Source organism: Marmota monax, unplaced genomic scaffold, assembly GCF_021218885.2.
Source record: "Marmota monax isolate L192 unplaced genomic scaffold, Marmota_monax_Labrador192_F-V1.1 WCK01_AAM20220418_F8-fsc00005, whole genome shotgun sequence".
Taxonomy (NCBI): domain Eukaryota; kingdom Metazoa; phylum Chordata; class Mammalia; order Rodentia; family Sciuridae; genus Marmota; species Marmota monax.
In genome coordinates, this window is record NW_026692254.1 from 5,915,058 (window position 1) to 5,929,334 (window position 14,277).

The following is a 14,277-nucleotide window of genomic DNA, read 5'->3' on the forward strand; positions in this document are numbered from 1 at the left end:
CTCCACTGCAGGTGAACTTTCTGCCCATCATAGGTGCAGTAGTATTCCTGCCTAACAATCCTGAGACCTTACCACACGAATACGCAAGACAGCTGGTATAGATCCTCCAACAAAGACCTCAAGTTGCAGTTAAGTTTTGCATCCTGTGCCTTCTCTTTTTCTCCTCTGTATAATTTGCACCTGGCAGCCAAATTGAAGGGGCAAAATAGTGGCCCATCGGGCAAATTCAGGCCATTGTGCTGATTCATTGGGCTTTCAGGATACTGTTTGATTTTATTTATTTATTTATTTATTTTTTTATATTTTTTTTACTGTTTGATTTTAATTTGAACCAAAGTAATAAAAAGTCAAGAGTCCATGTAAAAACCCCAGTATTTGACATTTCTTGAACAATCAGATCTGGCCCTACTTGATCCATGCTCTTCCCTGGCAACAACTGGATGGAGCTGAGTCATAGCTGAACTCTGGCCAGGACACAGGCTCTCTAGTTTGTATCCTTGACATGGGGGACAAGTGTCAGCCACCATCCTTTATTGGGGTTTCACTATTACTTTCTTTACAGTAGAGGAAAGTTTCTGTTTCCACTCATGTCAGTGTCAAAAGCGAGAGAACAGAAGTTATACAGGGATGATTCTGTATAAATAGAGAGAAGGAAGATGGAGAGAGTAAGAGAGACAATTTCCCTGGAAAAAAATCCTGTAATTTTCATGAGTAAATAACAATCCACTTCCCTTTTTGTATTTTTCTGCCTAGCCCCTCTGTACACTTGAATCTTAGTACCTATTAAAATTGCTTCTGTGGCAGATAGACCAAGTCAAATTTAGTTTGACATTGCCTTCCAGAGCCTTGCTACTCCTGCTTGAAGAAGTGGAGCCTTAGTTTCATCGTCTTGATCCTGATGTGTTAGCTTTGCGTCACAGTGAACAAAATACCTGTAGAACAACTTAGGGGAAGAAAAGTTTAATTTGGGCTCACAGTTTCAGAGGTCTCATTCTGTCCGTGGTGGGCTGATTCCATTGCTGTGGATCTGAACAACAGGGTGGAAGGAGGTGGTAGAGGAAAACTGCTCAGCCCATAGCAGCCAGGAAGCAGAGGGAGAGAAGAAGGGGCTCGGATCAAGATGTAGTCCCTCAAGGGTACACCCCCAGTGACCTATTCCTTCCAACCATGCCTCACCTGCCTATAGTTCTACCCCTTCATTCTAATCCATTCAGCATCAATGGATTAATCCACTGAGTCCTACCTCTGGTCATGATCCAACACTTCCCAAAAGCTCTACCTCTGACTACTTCCATGCATATGATGGTAGCCAACTTCCAGGACTGGTTAGAGAAGAATAAGGGGCTCTCTGTGCTGCTTCTCTCTCTCAGGACACTTCCACCATGTTAGGAGGAAGCCCAAGCCACAGGATCTCTCCACATGTGAGTGTTCCAGGTCTTAGACACCATCAACTTCTAGGTAGATAATGACCACTTATGGGTAGTTTTGAGTCCTCACATATTTTGTGGGAAAAGTAAAATAACTGAGATATTATACCTTCAAATGACTCCACCTTCCAGCCATCAAATCACCCTCAGCCCTTTAATCTGTCCATCTGAGGTTCTAAATGTTGTGGAACAGTTAAGCTGTCCCTTAACATGCCCTGTCTTAATTATTGGCTGACAGAATCCATGAGCCTAATAAACAATTGTTTCTACCAATAAGTTTTGGAATAATTTATTTTACATTAGACAGTGTTATGGTTTGGAAGTGAGGTGTTCTCCAAAAGCTCAAGTGTGAGACATCACAAGAAGGTTTAGAGGAGAAATGATTGGATTATGAGAGCCTTGACCCAATTGGTGAATTAATTCCCTGATGGGATTAACAGAGTGGTAGCTAAATGTGGGTTAGGTGTGGCTGGAGAAGGTGGGTCATTGAGAACATGCCTTTGAGTTATATATTTTGTATCTGGTAAGTAGAGTCCCTCTCTCTGCTGTCTCATCATTATGTGAGCTGCTTCCCTCTACCACACTCTTCTGCCATGGTGTTCTGCTTCACTCAAGCCCTGAGGAATGGAGCCTGCTGTCCGTGGACTGAGACCTCTGAAACTGTGAGCCCCCAAATAAATTTTCCTTCTCTACAGTTGTTCTTATCTTCTCTTTCAGTCGTAGCAGCAAAAAAGCCAAATAAAACAGACAGCCAGAGTGATTCCTTCTGAGCATTGTCTCTAAATGGTCCATTTTGTCTTATTTGTTTGTTTTCTCCCCTTTCTATTAAAAGCTAATTAATTATATCTGGGAACATAAAAGGACATATCTATATCAGACATTGCCAAGTGCATTTTATCATTATTATTGTAAAACTGTGTCAGATCTTCACGTCGTACCACTAAAATAAGCATTTCTCCTTCTACCTCAGGTCCCATGCCCTACCGGGGCCGACCCTGGGCAACACCTGACAAACAGAGAGGTTCCAGAAAGCAGTCAACTGCAATACGCTGGGAAAGTTCCCAGCAACCATTTCATTCTCAACGAGGAGGAAGACTGCTTAAGTGCCCTGGTCTGGATAAGGAAGCAATACTTCCCCACCGAAGGTAAAGATATCAGTAGCCATGCATCTTTTCAGAACAGCGTTTTATTTTTATAATGAGTCTCATTCTTCATCTAGTTCCAGTATATAATTAGTGCCTAATTAATTCCAAGCAAATCATTCATCTGTCATGCTTTGTTTTCCAGATTAATTTACAACTTGTTGTCATTTTTGGAGACCCAGCCTGTTTGCTGGGGGAAAGAAAAAGGCTTGAGATAGTTTAATTATCTATAATTATTTTATTACACAAAATGAATATCCGAAGAGCAAAGCATGGCTAAAATCATTAACTAATTAAAGAATAATTTAATAAGCAAACATGTTTAGCAATTATATGGAAAATATGTCTCCTTTTGTGAAGCTGAAAAGACCAAAGAAGAAAAAGAAAGACTCACATTGGAAGGGCTCTTTTCTTCTTTTCACAAGCCATTGTTCTCTTTCTTGCTGTTGCCCGTGCTGTTCTTGCCACAAATCCACATATTCGAGTTACATACCACTTTTTGAATCCAAGTGAGAAAGTAAAACATTTGTACAAATGCCTTCGCCACTCAAAAGCGTTTTCTCAAGCATCCTTCTCTCCATTGCTTGAATTTCACTGAAATCGTTTGACTCATAAAACCACCAGAACAGGGCTCAGCTACCCATGTGTCTCTAGTCGAAACCTGGAAGTCCAAGTTTGGAGATGATTTTGTACATTCAGCCCCTTTGTTTTACCTAAGGCCAGGGAGAATTAATGATCTCGTAGAATGTGGCAACCTCCTATGGTGATAGCTGAAATTCTAATCCTGACCTTCAGTTCAGGCCAGGATACAAGGACCAGTAATTGCCCAGGAAGTGGGCATCAATGTGTAAGACTAAATGTGCACCTTTAAAATACATTTATGTAAATAAAATTTAATTACCTTCATTATTATATCAATTATTATATTATCATTATATTAATCATTTTATATTATATGATTATTATATTATATCATTATTATATTAATTATATTAATGTAATTAATACATTACAATAAAATATAGTTTCTCCTGATTTTTGGTGGATGGTTTAAATCCACCAAAACTTTTTGCCAAGTTAGAATATTGACCGCATTAAAAAAATTACTAGGCCCACACCAACTTGCGCAGGACCCAGGCCTAGGGTAGGTTCGAGTTTGCCACGCCCCCCCCAACCTGGGAGCCCAAGCCTAACCTACTTCCATCTTGGGACACTGCAGACATCGCCATAGCCTTCCCCATGCAGTAACCCCTACGTTTTAAACAGACAGAGCCTAGAAGCAGCTGAATCTCAGAGCAGGCATCCCAAAGACAGTGTAAGGCCCACCCTTTCAGCCCCATCTCTGTAAGACATTGCATCCATCTTGGGGCATCTCCACTATTATTGTGAGTTACTTTGGCTATTGCTGCCACCACCTTTAGTTGCAGTGGCATACATTGAGGGACACCAGCAGGGTCTGGAACATCAAGGTGAGGTACAGACAATCTGCACAGGTACTACAAGAATATAGGGTAGAAACTGTAATATCTCAGATCCACACTGCAACAAAGGAAGACACATAGACAACATGAAAAAACAAGGGAGGAAAGTTCCCCAAACAAACCAGGATACTACAACAGAACCCATGAACAGCAAAGTTGGTGAAATGTCAGAGAAGGAGTTTAGAAGGTTCATAATTAAAATGATCTGTGAATTAAAGAATGACCTAAATGAGCAAACATACAAAAATTGACGACTCCAACAAAGAGATGAGACAGCAAATAAACGTAGCTAAAGATTACTTCAAGAAAGAGATACAGACTCAGAAAAAAATTAGTCATAAATCCTTAAAATGAAGGAAACAATAAAATAAGTAAAAAACACATAGAAAGCATAACCATCAGACTAGGTCACTTAGAAGAAAGAAGAATTAGATAATAAAGACAAAGTATACAATCTGGAAAATAAAGTTGATCACACAATGAAGATAGTAAGAAACCATGAACAGAACATCCAAGAATTATGGGACAACATCAAAAGACTAAATCTAAGAGTCATTGGGATAGAGGAAGGCACAGAATTTCAAACCAAAGGAATGTACAATCTCTTCAATGAGATAATATCAGAACATTTCCCAAGCATGAAGAGTGAATTGGAAAACCAAATCCAAGAGGCTTACAGGACACCAAATGTACAAAGTTACAACAGATCTACAACAAGGCCCATTATAATGAAAGTGCCTAGCATACAGAATAAGGATAGAATCTTAAAAGCTGCAAGAGAGAGGAATCAGATCACATATAGGGGAGACCAGTTCATATCAGCGGATTTTTTAACCCAGACTCTCAAAGCCTGGAGATCATGGAACAAATATACCAAGCTCTGAAAGAAAATGGTTGCCAACCACGAGTCTTGGTTGGCAAGATGAAGCTTCAGATTTGATGATGAAATAAAAATATTCCATGATAAACAAAAGTTAAAAGAATTTACAACTAGAAAACCTGCACTACAGAACATCCTCAGCAAAATATTCCACGAAGAGGAAATGAAAAACAACAATGAAAATCAAAGAAAGAAAACTTCAAACCAATATCTCTAATGAACATAGATGCAAAAATTCTCAATAAAATTTGGGCAAATTAAATACAAAAACATATCAAAAAGACAGTACACCACAATCAAGTGGGGTTCATTCCAGGAATGCAAGGTTGGTCCAACATATGGAAATCAATAAATGTAATTCATCACATCAATAGATTTAAAGATGAGAACCATATTATCATTTCAATAGATGCAGAAAAAGCATCTGACAAAATACAGCACCCCTTCATGTTCAAAACACTAGAAAAACTAGGGATAACAGGAACATATCTCAATATCATAAAAGCTATCTATGCTAAGCCCCAGGGCAACATCATTCAAAATGGAGAAAAATTGAAAGCATTTCCTATAAAAACTGGAACAAGACAGGGATGTCCTCTTTCGCCACTTCTATTTTACATAATTCTTGAAACACTGGCCAGAGCAATTAGACAGTTGAAAGAAATTAAAGGGATATGGATAGGTAAAGAAGAACTCAAATTAGCACTATTTGCTGATGATATGATTCTATACCTAGAAGACCCAAAAAATTCCACCAGAAAACTTCTAGAACTAATGAATAAATTCAGCAAAGTAGCAGGATTACAAACTCAACACCCATAAATCAAAGGCATTTCTGTATATCAGTGACAAATCCTCTGAAAGGGAAATGTGGAAAACTATGCCATTTAAAATAGCATAAAAAAATAAAATACTTGGAAATCAACGAAAGAGGTGAAAGACCTCTACCATGAAAACTACATAATGCTAAAGAAAGAAATTAAAGAAGACCTTAGAAGATGGAAAGATCTCCCTTGTTCTTAGATAGGAAGAATTAATATTGTCAAAATGATCATACTACCAAAAGCACTATACATATTTTATGCAATTCCAATCAAAATCCCAATGGCATTCCTCACAGAAATAGAAAAAGCAATCATGAAATTCATCTGGAAATATTAGAGACCCAGAATAGCTAAAGCAATCTTTAGCAAGAAGAGTGGAAACAGGTGGCATCACTATACCAGACCTTAAACTATACTACAGAGCAATAGTAACAAAAACAGCATGGTATTGGCACCAAAATAGACTGGTAGACCAATGATACAGAATAGAGGATACAGAGACTAACCCACATAATTACAGTTAGCCTATATTTGACAAAGGGACCAAAAATGTACATTGGAGAAAAAAACTCTTTAATAAATGGTGCTGGGAAAATTGGAAATCCATATGCAACAAAATGAAATTAAACCCGTATCTCTCACCATACACAAAACTCAACTCAAAGTGGATCAAGACCTATGAACTAAACCAGAGACACTGAGTCAATTAGAAGAAAAAGTAGGCCCAAATTTCCATCATGTTGGATTAGGCCCCAACTTCCTTAATAAGACTCCTGTAGCACAAGAATCAATAAGTTGGATGGGTTCAAACTAAAAATCTTCTTCTCAGCAAAAGAAACAATCAGTAAGGTGAATAGAGAGCCTACTATGAGGCTCTTATCACAAATTCTTACCACACGCACGTCAGATAGAGCACTAATCTCTAGGACATATAAAGAACTCAAAATCTTAACACCAAGAAACAAATAACCCAATCAATAAGTGAGCCAAGGAACTGAACAGACACTTCTCAGAAGAAGATCAACAAATATATGAAATCAACAAATATATGAAAAAATGTTCAACATCTCTAGCAATTAGAGAAATGCAAATCAAAACTACTCTAAGATTTCATCTGACTCCAGTCAGAATAGCAGCTATTAAGAATACAAACAACAATAAGTGTTGGTGAGTATGTGGGGAAAAGGCACACTCATACATTGCTGGTGGCACTGCAAATTGGTGCAGCCAATCTGGAAAGCAGTATGAAGATTTCTTGGAAAACTGGGAATGGAACCACCATTTGACCCAGCTATCCCTCTCATAGGTCTATACCCAAAGGACTTAAAAACAGCATACTACAGGGACACAGCCACATCAATGATTATAGCAGCACAATTCACAATAAGTAAACTGTGGAACCAACCTAGATGCCCTTCAGTAGATGAATGGATAAAGCAACTGTGGTGTATATACACAATGGAATATTATTCAGCATTAAAAGAGAATAAAATCATGGCATTTGCAAGTAAATGGATGGAGCTGGAAAATATAATGCTAAGTGAAATTAGCCATTCCCAAAAAAACCAAATGCCGAATGATTTCCCTGATTTAAGGATGCTGATTCAGAATATGCTGTGGCAGGCAGGGATGGGAGGATTAGATGAACTCTAGATAGGGCAAAGAGGAAAAGGGGAGGGAATGACAGGGAGGGATATAGGGGTAAGAAAGATGGTGGAATGCAATGGTCATCATTACCCTAAGTACATGTATGAAGACACAAAGAATGTGACTCTACTTTGTGTACAACCAGAGACTGAAATATTGTGCTCTCTGTGTAATATGAATTGTAATGCGTTCTGTTTTCATATATAACAAATTAAAATTTAAAAAATTAAATTAAATTTTTAAAGTTACTAGTTTCCAGGCATGGTGGCACATGCCTGTAATCCCAGTGCCTCAGAAGGCTGAGACAGGAGGAACCTGAGTTCAAAGCCAGCCTTGGCAATAGTGACATGCTAAGCAACTCAATGAGACCCTGTCTCTAAATAAAATATAAAATAGGACTGGAGATGTGGCTCAGTGGTTGAGTGCCCCTGAATTCAAAACCCTGTACCCACTACCCCCAAAAAAGTTACTAGTTGACTACATTTAAAAATTTTTAAAGGGCATTAAATAGCATTTAATACATTGCTGGATTCCATTTGCTAATACTATATAGGCTGTCTCCCTCTTAATTTATAAATAGGGTTGATCTGTAATTTTGTCTTTAATGCTTTCCTTGTTATATTTTTAAATTCAAGAGTATACTAGTTCACAACACATTTTTGGAAGCTTCCCATATTTATGAGGACAGAGGGATGTCTGAAATGCAAAATAACTTAAAGGTTGGACAGGAATCAGACATAAAACCAATAGGATTTGGAACCTTCAGGTAGAGGTGGGATATATGGGAATATATATACCAGCAACCCAGATTTAAACTTTGTGGTGAAATATTTTTGTATCTGTATCAGGTCTTGATATTATTTTCAGTTTTCCATTTATATATGTTTAAATCTGTTTCAACATTTTATTCATTCTTTAACTTCTTTCTTTAGCAACTGTCCATGGCCTATATACACTTTAAAAATTCTGTAATCCAGGAAGATGACCTAATCCAGGAGTTCAGCAAACTTTCATTATAAAGTGCCAGATAGCAAATATTTCGGACTTTGAAGGCCATACAATCCCTGTCATAGCCATTTATCTATGCCATCACAGCAGGAAAGCAACCACAGAGCATACAGAAATGAGTGGGCATGGCCGTGTACCAATAAAACTTTACAAAATTTGCAAGAATAGGTGTCAAGCCATGTTTGCAGAACCCTGCTTTTATCCATAGAATTTGGAGCAAGGCATTACCCTTGCATCAAGTCCAGACTCAAAATGCAGTTTAAACTTCATAAAAGCACAAAAGTTCAGTATAAAATGCACAATATGTCTTAGGACAGTGCCCAACCCAGTGCACTTTGAATCCCTGAACTTTGAATGTTTTAGGGTGCTAGGACTGAGGAGCATCTTGATCGAGAGAAGAGCCTTCAAAAGTGTCAATGCAAGCTCTTAAGGTTGGATGTTGATGGCAGAGAACTTAGAAATCCCAAAACGAGACACACTATGGTCCCCTTGAGGTGTTTTCTCGGTTCTTGGGTGGGGAAAGAGCATCAGTGCTATTTTGTGATTGGACTAGTTGTTAAAGATGGTGGTGCTGTAGTGCTTTTTCAAGACTTAAGAATGTCTCTCATCAGCCACCATCTGAGTGCCTGGTTTTGACCACTGAACAGAGAGAATAAAAGAAGTATGTGAAAATTAGTTTCTTGTCTTAAGTGTAGGCAGTTTTCCCCATGTCTGGTGCTTGATGATTCCCCAGAGTGCCTCCCAAGTAGGTGTACTTAACACTCAGACACTGAGACCAGACTCTGGGAGCCATCTGAGAAACCTGATCCAGTCAAGTTAACTTAACTCTGTGTAAAAGCCTTTTCAAATGACTTCTTATGTGAGAAAAGTTAGGAAGAAAAATATTACCTCCAGACTTAAGGAAACTCTTCTCTTTGTAGCTTTTCTATAATTTGAGTCCTATTCAGACATGACTTTAATTAGTCCCATCAGATCTTACTCTTGTAGTTATTTTCCTGTTCTTTTCTTGTGCCCCCACATGCCCTACATCCCCCCCCATCACTTCCCTCCCCAAACCCTACAATACAGCATCATTGGAGCCCAGTACAGATCCCAGAAAAAAGTGAGCCTGGGTCAGTCACTCAAATACTACAGAAAGCCCATCCACACATGAGAGCCAAGAACCAACAACAGAATTGTACCCATGAGGGTTTCCAGGAAATACGGCACTGAGAAGAACCCCGCTAGAGAGCAGGTCGCCAAGTAGAGCCTCCTAAACACACCTGGGCTTTCCTGGCAAGTGGAAAAAATCTGGTTAACATCTGGGGGAGATGAACATGGAAATACACATCCATGCCAAATCACTGGGACGATCTCAAGTGCTAACTGAGACTTCTGAGTGTAATATTCAAGTTTCACAGTGGACTTTCAAATCCCTCTAATACTGTGGAAGACCTAGTGGTCTTTCCAGAGCCACATTTTGAAAGGAAAATAATTGTCACAGCAGCGTTGTTTCTAAGATGTCTAGAGTGCCATACTTTGCTGAAACTCCAAGCCATTTCTTTGACAATTACAGTTCTAATTTATCTCAACTGTATCTAACACTGTGCCTGTTAGTAGGTGATGCTCAATAAATATTTTGTTGAATGTGAGTGGAAATAACTTAGAATGCAACTCTTTTCCTTCCACCCAAGTTTTGTCCTATAAAAACTTTTTACCCTCAACCTGACCTGGAAATTGATAACCCATCAAGATGAAGACAGGAGAGCCCTGGAATGAGGTTGATAGCTTTCTTTCTTTCTTTCTTTCCTTCTTTCTTTCTTTCTTTTTTTCTTTAATATTTTCTTAGTTGTTGGTAGACTTTTATTTTATTTATTTATTTATATGTGGTGCTGAGATTCGAACCCAGTGCCTCACACATGGCAGGCAAGTGTGCCACCACTGAGCCCCATCCCCAGCCCTGATGGCTTTCTTTTAACATATTGACTGAGAAGAATGGACTAAAGTCTTCATTATGAATGACATACATTTATCAAGGCTTTGTAGTTCAGGTTCCAGAGTCAATGGCTTAGGTTCTGCCATTTCTGGGACATGTTACTTAACCCCTCTGTGTGTTAGATTCTGGACAATAGCTTCCTCAAGTGGTTTGCTGGGAGGATCAAATGAGATCAATGAGATATGACATGTATACTATATTCAGGACAGTGTCTCAGATATAGAAGTTGTTATTAGCATTACAATAGTCCCTCTCCTCTCCCTTTTTCCACCATTTCACTTTCCAAGGTTGCAATTACTCATGACCAACCAGAAGTATTATATGCAAATAGTTAAATGGTCTCTGAGAATATTGAATGAAAAATTCCAGGAAAAAAATCAATCTGTAAGTTATAACCTATATGCTGTTCTGAGTAGCCTAATGAAATCTTGAGCCACCTGGGATGTGAATCATCCTTTTGCTCAGTGTATCCACACTATATAGACTACCCACCTGTTAGCTACTTAGCTTTCTCAGTTATTAGATCTCCTATTGTAGTATCACAGTACTTCCATTCAAGTAACCCTTGTTTTACTTAACAATGACCCTAAAGTGCAAGAGTAGTGATGTTTACAACTAAATTTTTCCAAAGAAAAGCCACAAAGTGGGGCTGGGGTTGTGGCTCAGCGGTAGAGCGCTCGCCTAACACTTGTGAGGCACTGGGTTCCATCCTCAGCACCACATAAAAATAGATAAAATAAAGGCATGTGTGTCCAACAACAAGTAAAAAAAAGTAAATTGACTTAAAAAAAAAAGAAGAAAGCCACAAAGTGCATTCTTTAAGTAAAATGGTAAAAGGATGCCATAGGTATGTGTGCTTTGGAAAAAACCCAGTATATGGTACTCTTTGTGGTTTCAGGCATCCACTGGGGGTCCTAGAACATGTTCCAGTAGATAAGGGGAACCTACACTACTATCACTACTACATGTGATGAAATTCCTGCTACACGCTGAAGCTTCCCCAGAGGGTCAGTCTCAACCCCCATCAACATGGTGGAAGAGAAGTCGAGGATATCTGTTGATTAATTGTGTAAAGGCACCATGGCCTTCATGAGAGCCCTAGAGGCTGGGAAGGTTGAAGAAGGCTCCCCCGGAGGATTTGAGCTTAGCTTTAAAGGAGAGCAAGAGAAGCAAACCAAGAAGGAGATTGGAGGAGTTTGATCTGTTTCCAAAAGACAGTGGGCCAGCAGTTGGACTGGACAACACATCTGTTTTAGGGTAGCAGCGGAGGAGAGAGGCAGAGGAGCCGACGGGAGACAGACTCTGGAGGCCTTCAATGGCCAGCCAAGTCTAAGTTTACCTGGTTACTTTTTAGAAAATGAGGACCCAGTGAAGGGAGAAAGCCAGAGGGCTGACCCTGTGCACGAAACAAACAGCCCTTCAAGAAGGCGACCTTCCCTCTGTAGCACCCATGCCAGCAGAGAGAAGGGGATCTGATAAGAGTGAGTTCCAGGCTACTGCCCATTGGGCGTGGGCAGCTGTGGACACAATGATGGTTGGAAGTGGCCACCTTTGCTCCATTTGGTGGTCCTGAGGGCACAGCTGCTTCTAGCTTATTTCCAAGTCAGTTAGGGGACAGTGGTATTAGAAACCAGAAACTGGAAGTCTGGCATGTCATGCAAAATAACAAAGGGGGCTGCGATCCTGCTCATTTGAAAGACTGGAGAAGCTATTACTGCTGTTGGACATTTCAGTCCTTGTTTTCTCTCCATGTCACCCTAAAAATGCCAGAAGGAATGTGAGTATTTTTCATAATATTTTTACCTTTACTCAGTCAGTGCTATTTCCCTCCTTTCTACATAGTTTCTTGAGGGAAAGGGAGAGGTAACCAAAGACAGTGCCCTGTTTGAAAAAAAAACCACTCATTGACTGTGACTGGGTGTCCTTTCCATCTGGGAACCACGCCCTGAATCCTGGGTGACGCCAGTCTTGACTTCACCAAAGCACAGGGACAAGATGAGGTTCCCTGATAACCAGAGAGAGATTGTTCTAGAAGGATGGTGGATGCCAGGTAGCAGGCACGATAGATGCTCCTATGAGAGAGCTGACTCTCTTCTGAATTTCTACCCATTGTAAATACGCAGACACTACCAAAGTGGGACCCTTCCCCCTAATTACTATTTTATCTCATAGCCCTCTGCTTCCGAAGGAGACCGCAGTTGCACTGTGATGGAATTAGTCCAGGCTAAAGGATACTGTTTTCTGGGCTCTAGAGTCAGATGGATTTATGGATGTAAATTACCCTAAACTATTAGAACTGCTCCAGTGTCCTGGAGAATGGCTGATGTCACAGGCTCAAACGCCGCTTTCAACTGCAAACAAAACCTGGAGTGTTCTTCTGGGGGAGTGTGGGAGGGGGGCAGATTCTGATATAACCCAGCAACCTGATACATTAGTACAGTTTATGGCATTAATTGAAACTAATTGAAATTCATCTGCTATTACCTCTGTACTTTCCATGAAAATGAAGAGTAGGGTGGAAGTGAAGTAAAAAAATAAATAAATAAAGCCGCTTTAATGGCTCAAAATGGATCAATTATTTTCATCTTTAGCTAAATACGGTTTACTGCCTTATTAAAAGCATGTTTGTAGGAAAAGTATAACATTAAAATTCCAGTGCATGAGTCACCAACAAAGCCTTTGTTAGGTTGTAACTATTCTTCCCTTTTTTATTTGGTAGAGTGAAATGGTTTAGGTCAGGACTGGGTCACAGAAATCTAATGCTTTGACTTATAAAACTATTTGTGAGCATGATATGCTTTTAAAGTGAGTGTCCATCTTAAAATTTATTAATATCCTAGGATGTATTTTCATTATCTGGTAATTTACTAAAGATACTTATCCAGATAAAATTGGAGTACTTTTTAGTCTCATATTATGTATCCATCTGCAAGTGTAGGCAGTGGGTGAGTGCTGGTTCTGAAACCAGGCTCGCTGGTTTCTAATGCTGCTGACGTACATTTGCTGTGTGAACTTTAGCTCATCACTTAACCTCTCTGTGCCCAATTTTCTGGAGAAAATAATAAAATCTATCTTATGGGCCTGATCTGAGAATGAATGAGGCCATACATAACCACTGTATGTTTCTTTTGAAATAGAAAAGGGAATTGTTAAAATACAATGAACTAGGTAAATATTCACAGACACAATAAAAAAGACAACTATAAGATGTAGCATATAATTCTTGTTTTCTCTGGTCTTAAAATATAATAACTCTGAAGTAAAAAGTTCATATTAATATCTGTGTGCATTAAGTTCTTAACTTTACTTCTTATATCCTTGGGATCTAATTTCATGGCCAAATCACCAGATCAGAAAGTTCTTCCCTTTTTTCTAAGTCGCGGTTTTCTTCTTGAAGAATCCTTCATCTTTAAAGTCCTGAGCATCATCATGAAATGGCAGCAAAGCACATTTTTCCTAGTGGTTAAAAATGAAAGCACTAAGCTCAAAAAAATAAAGTGCCTTTCTGAAATTTAATATATAATGTCTTAAGAAGGCTGTGCTATTACTTTTAGAGTAAATCTATTACTTTAAAAAACATTAACCGGTCGCTGTGGTGCATGTCTATTATTCCAGCAACTCAGCAGGCTGAGGCAGGAGGATCCCAAGTTGGAGGCCTGCCCTGGGCAACTTGGCGAGAAGGTCTCAAAAAAGTAAAAGGGACAGAGGACGTAGCTCAGGGGTAGAGTGCCCCGAAGTCCAATCCCCAGCACCCCTACACACACACACACACACACACACTGTATTTTGTTTTTTGAATGAAATAGTGATCTACTCAGCTTTCCAGTTCTACCGTCATTTTACCTTTAAACTGAAACTTCACCTGAAACAGTGATTGGCTATGTTCAGGAACC

At 39.3% G+C, this 14,277-nt stretch overlaps 1 protein-coding gene across 3 annotated transcripts in view; it reads left to right on the plus strand.

The window, feature by feature from the left end:
• Cfap61 (cilia and flagella associated protein 61) overlaps positions 1-14,277 on the plus strand; it is a 273,395-nt gene that overhangs the window by 174,652 nt on the left and 84,466 nt on the right. For all 3 annotated transcript variants that reach the window (XM_046434983.2, XM_046434992.2, XM_058576462.1), the window contains one exon: positions 2,398-2,572. In XM_046434983.2, coding sequence (XP_046290939.1) covers positions 2,398-2,572 — 175 coding nt within the window. The remainder of the gene's footprint in view (positions 1-2,397; positions 2,573-14,277) is intronic.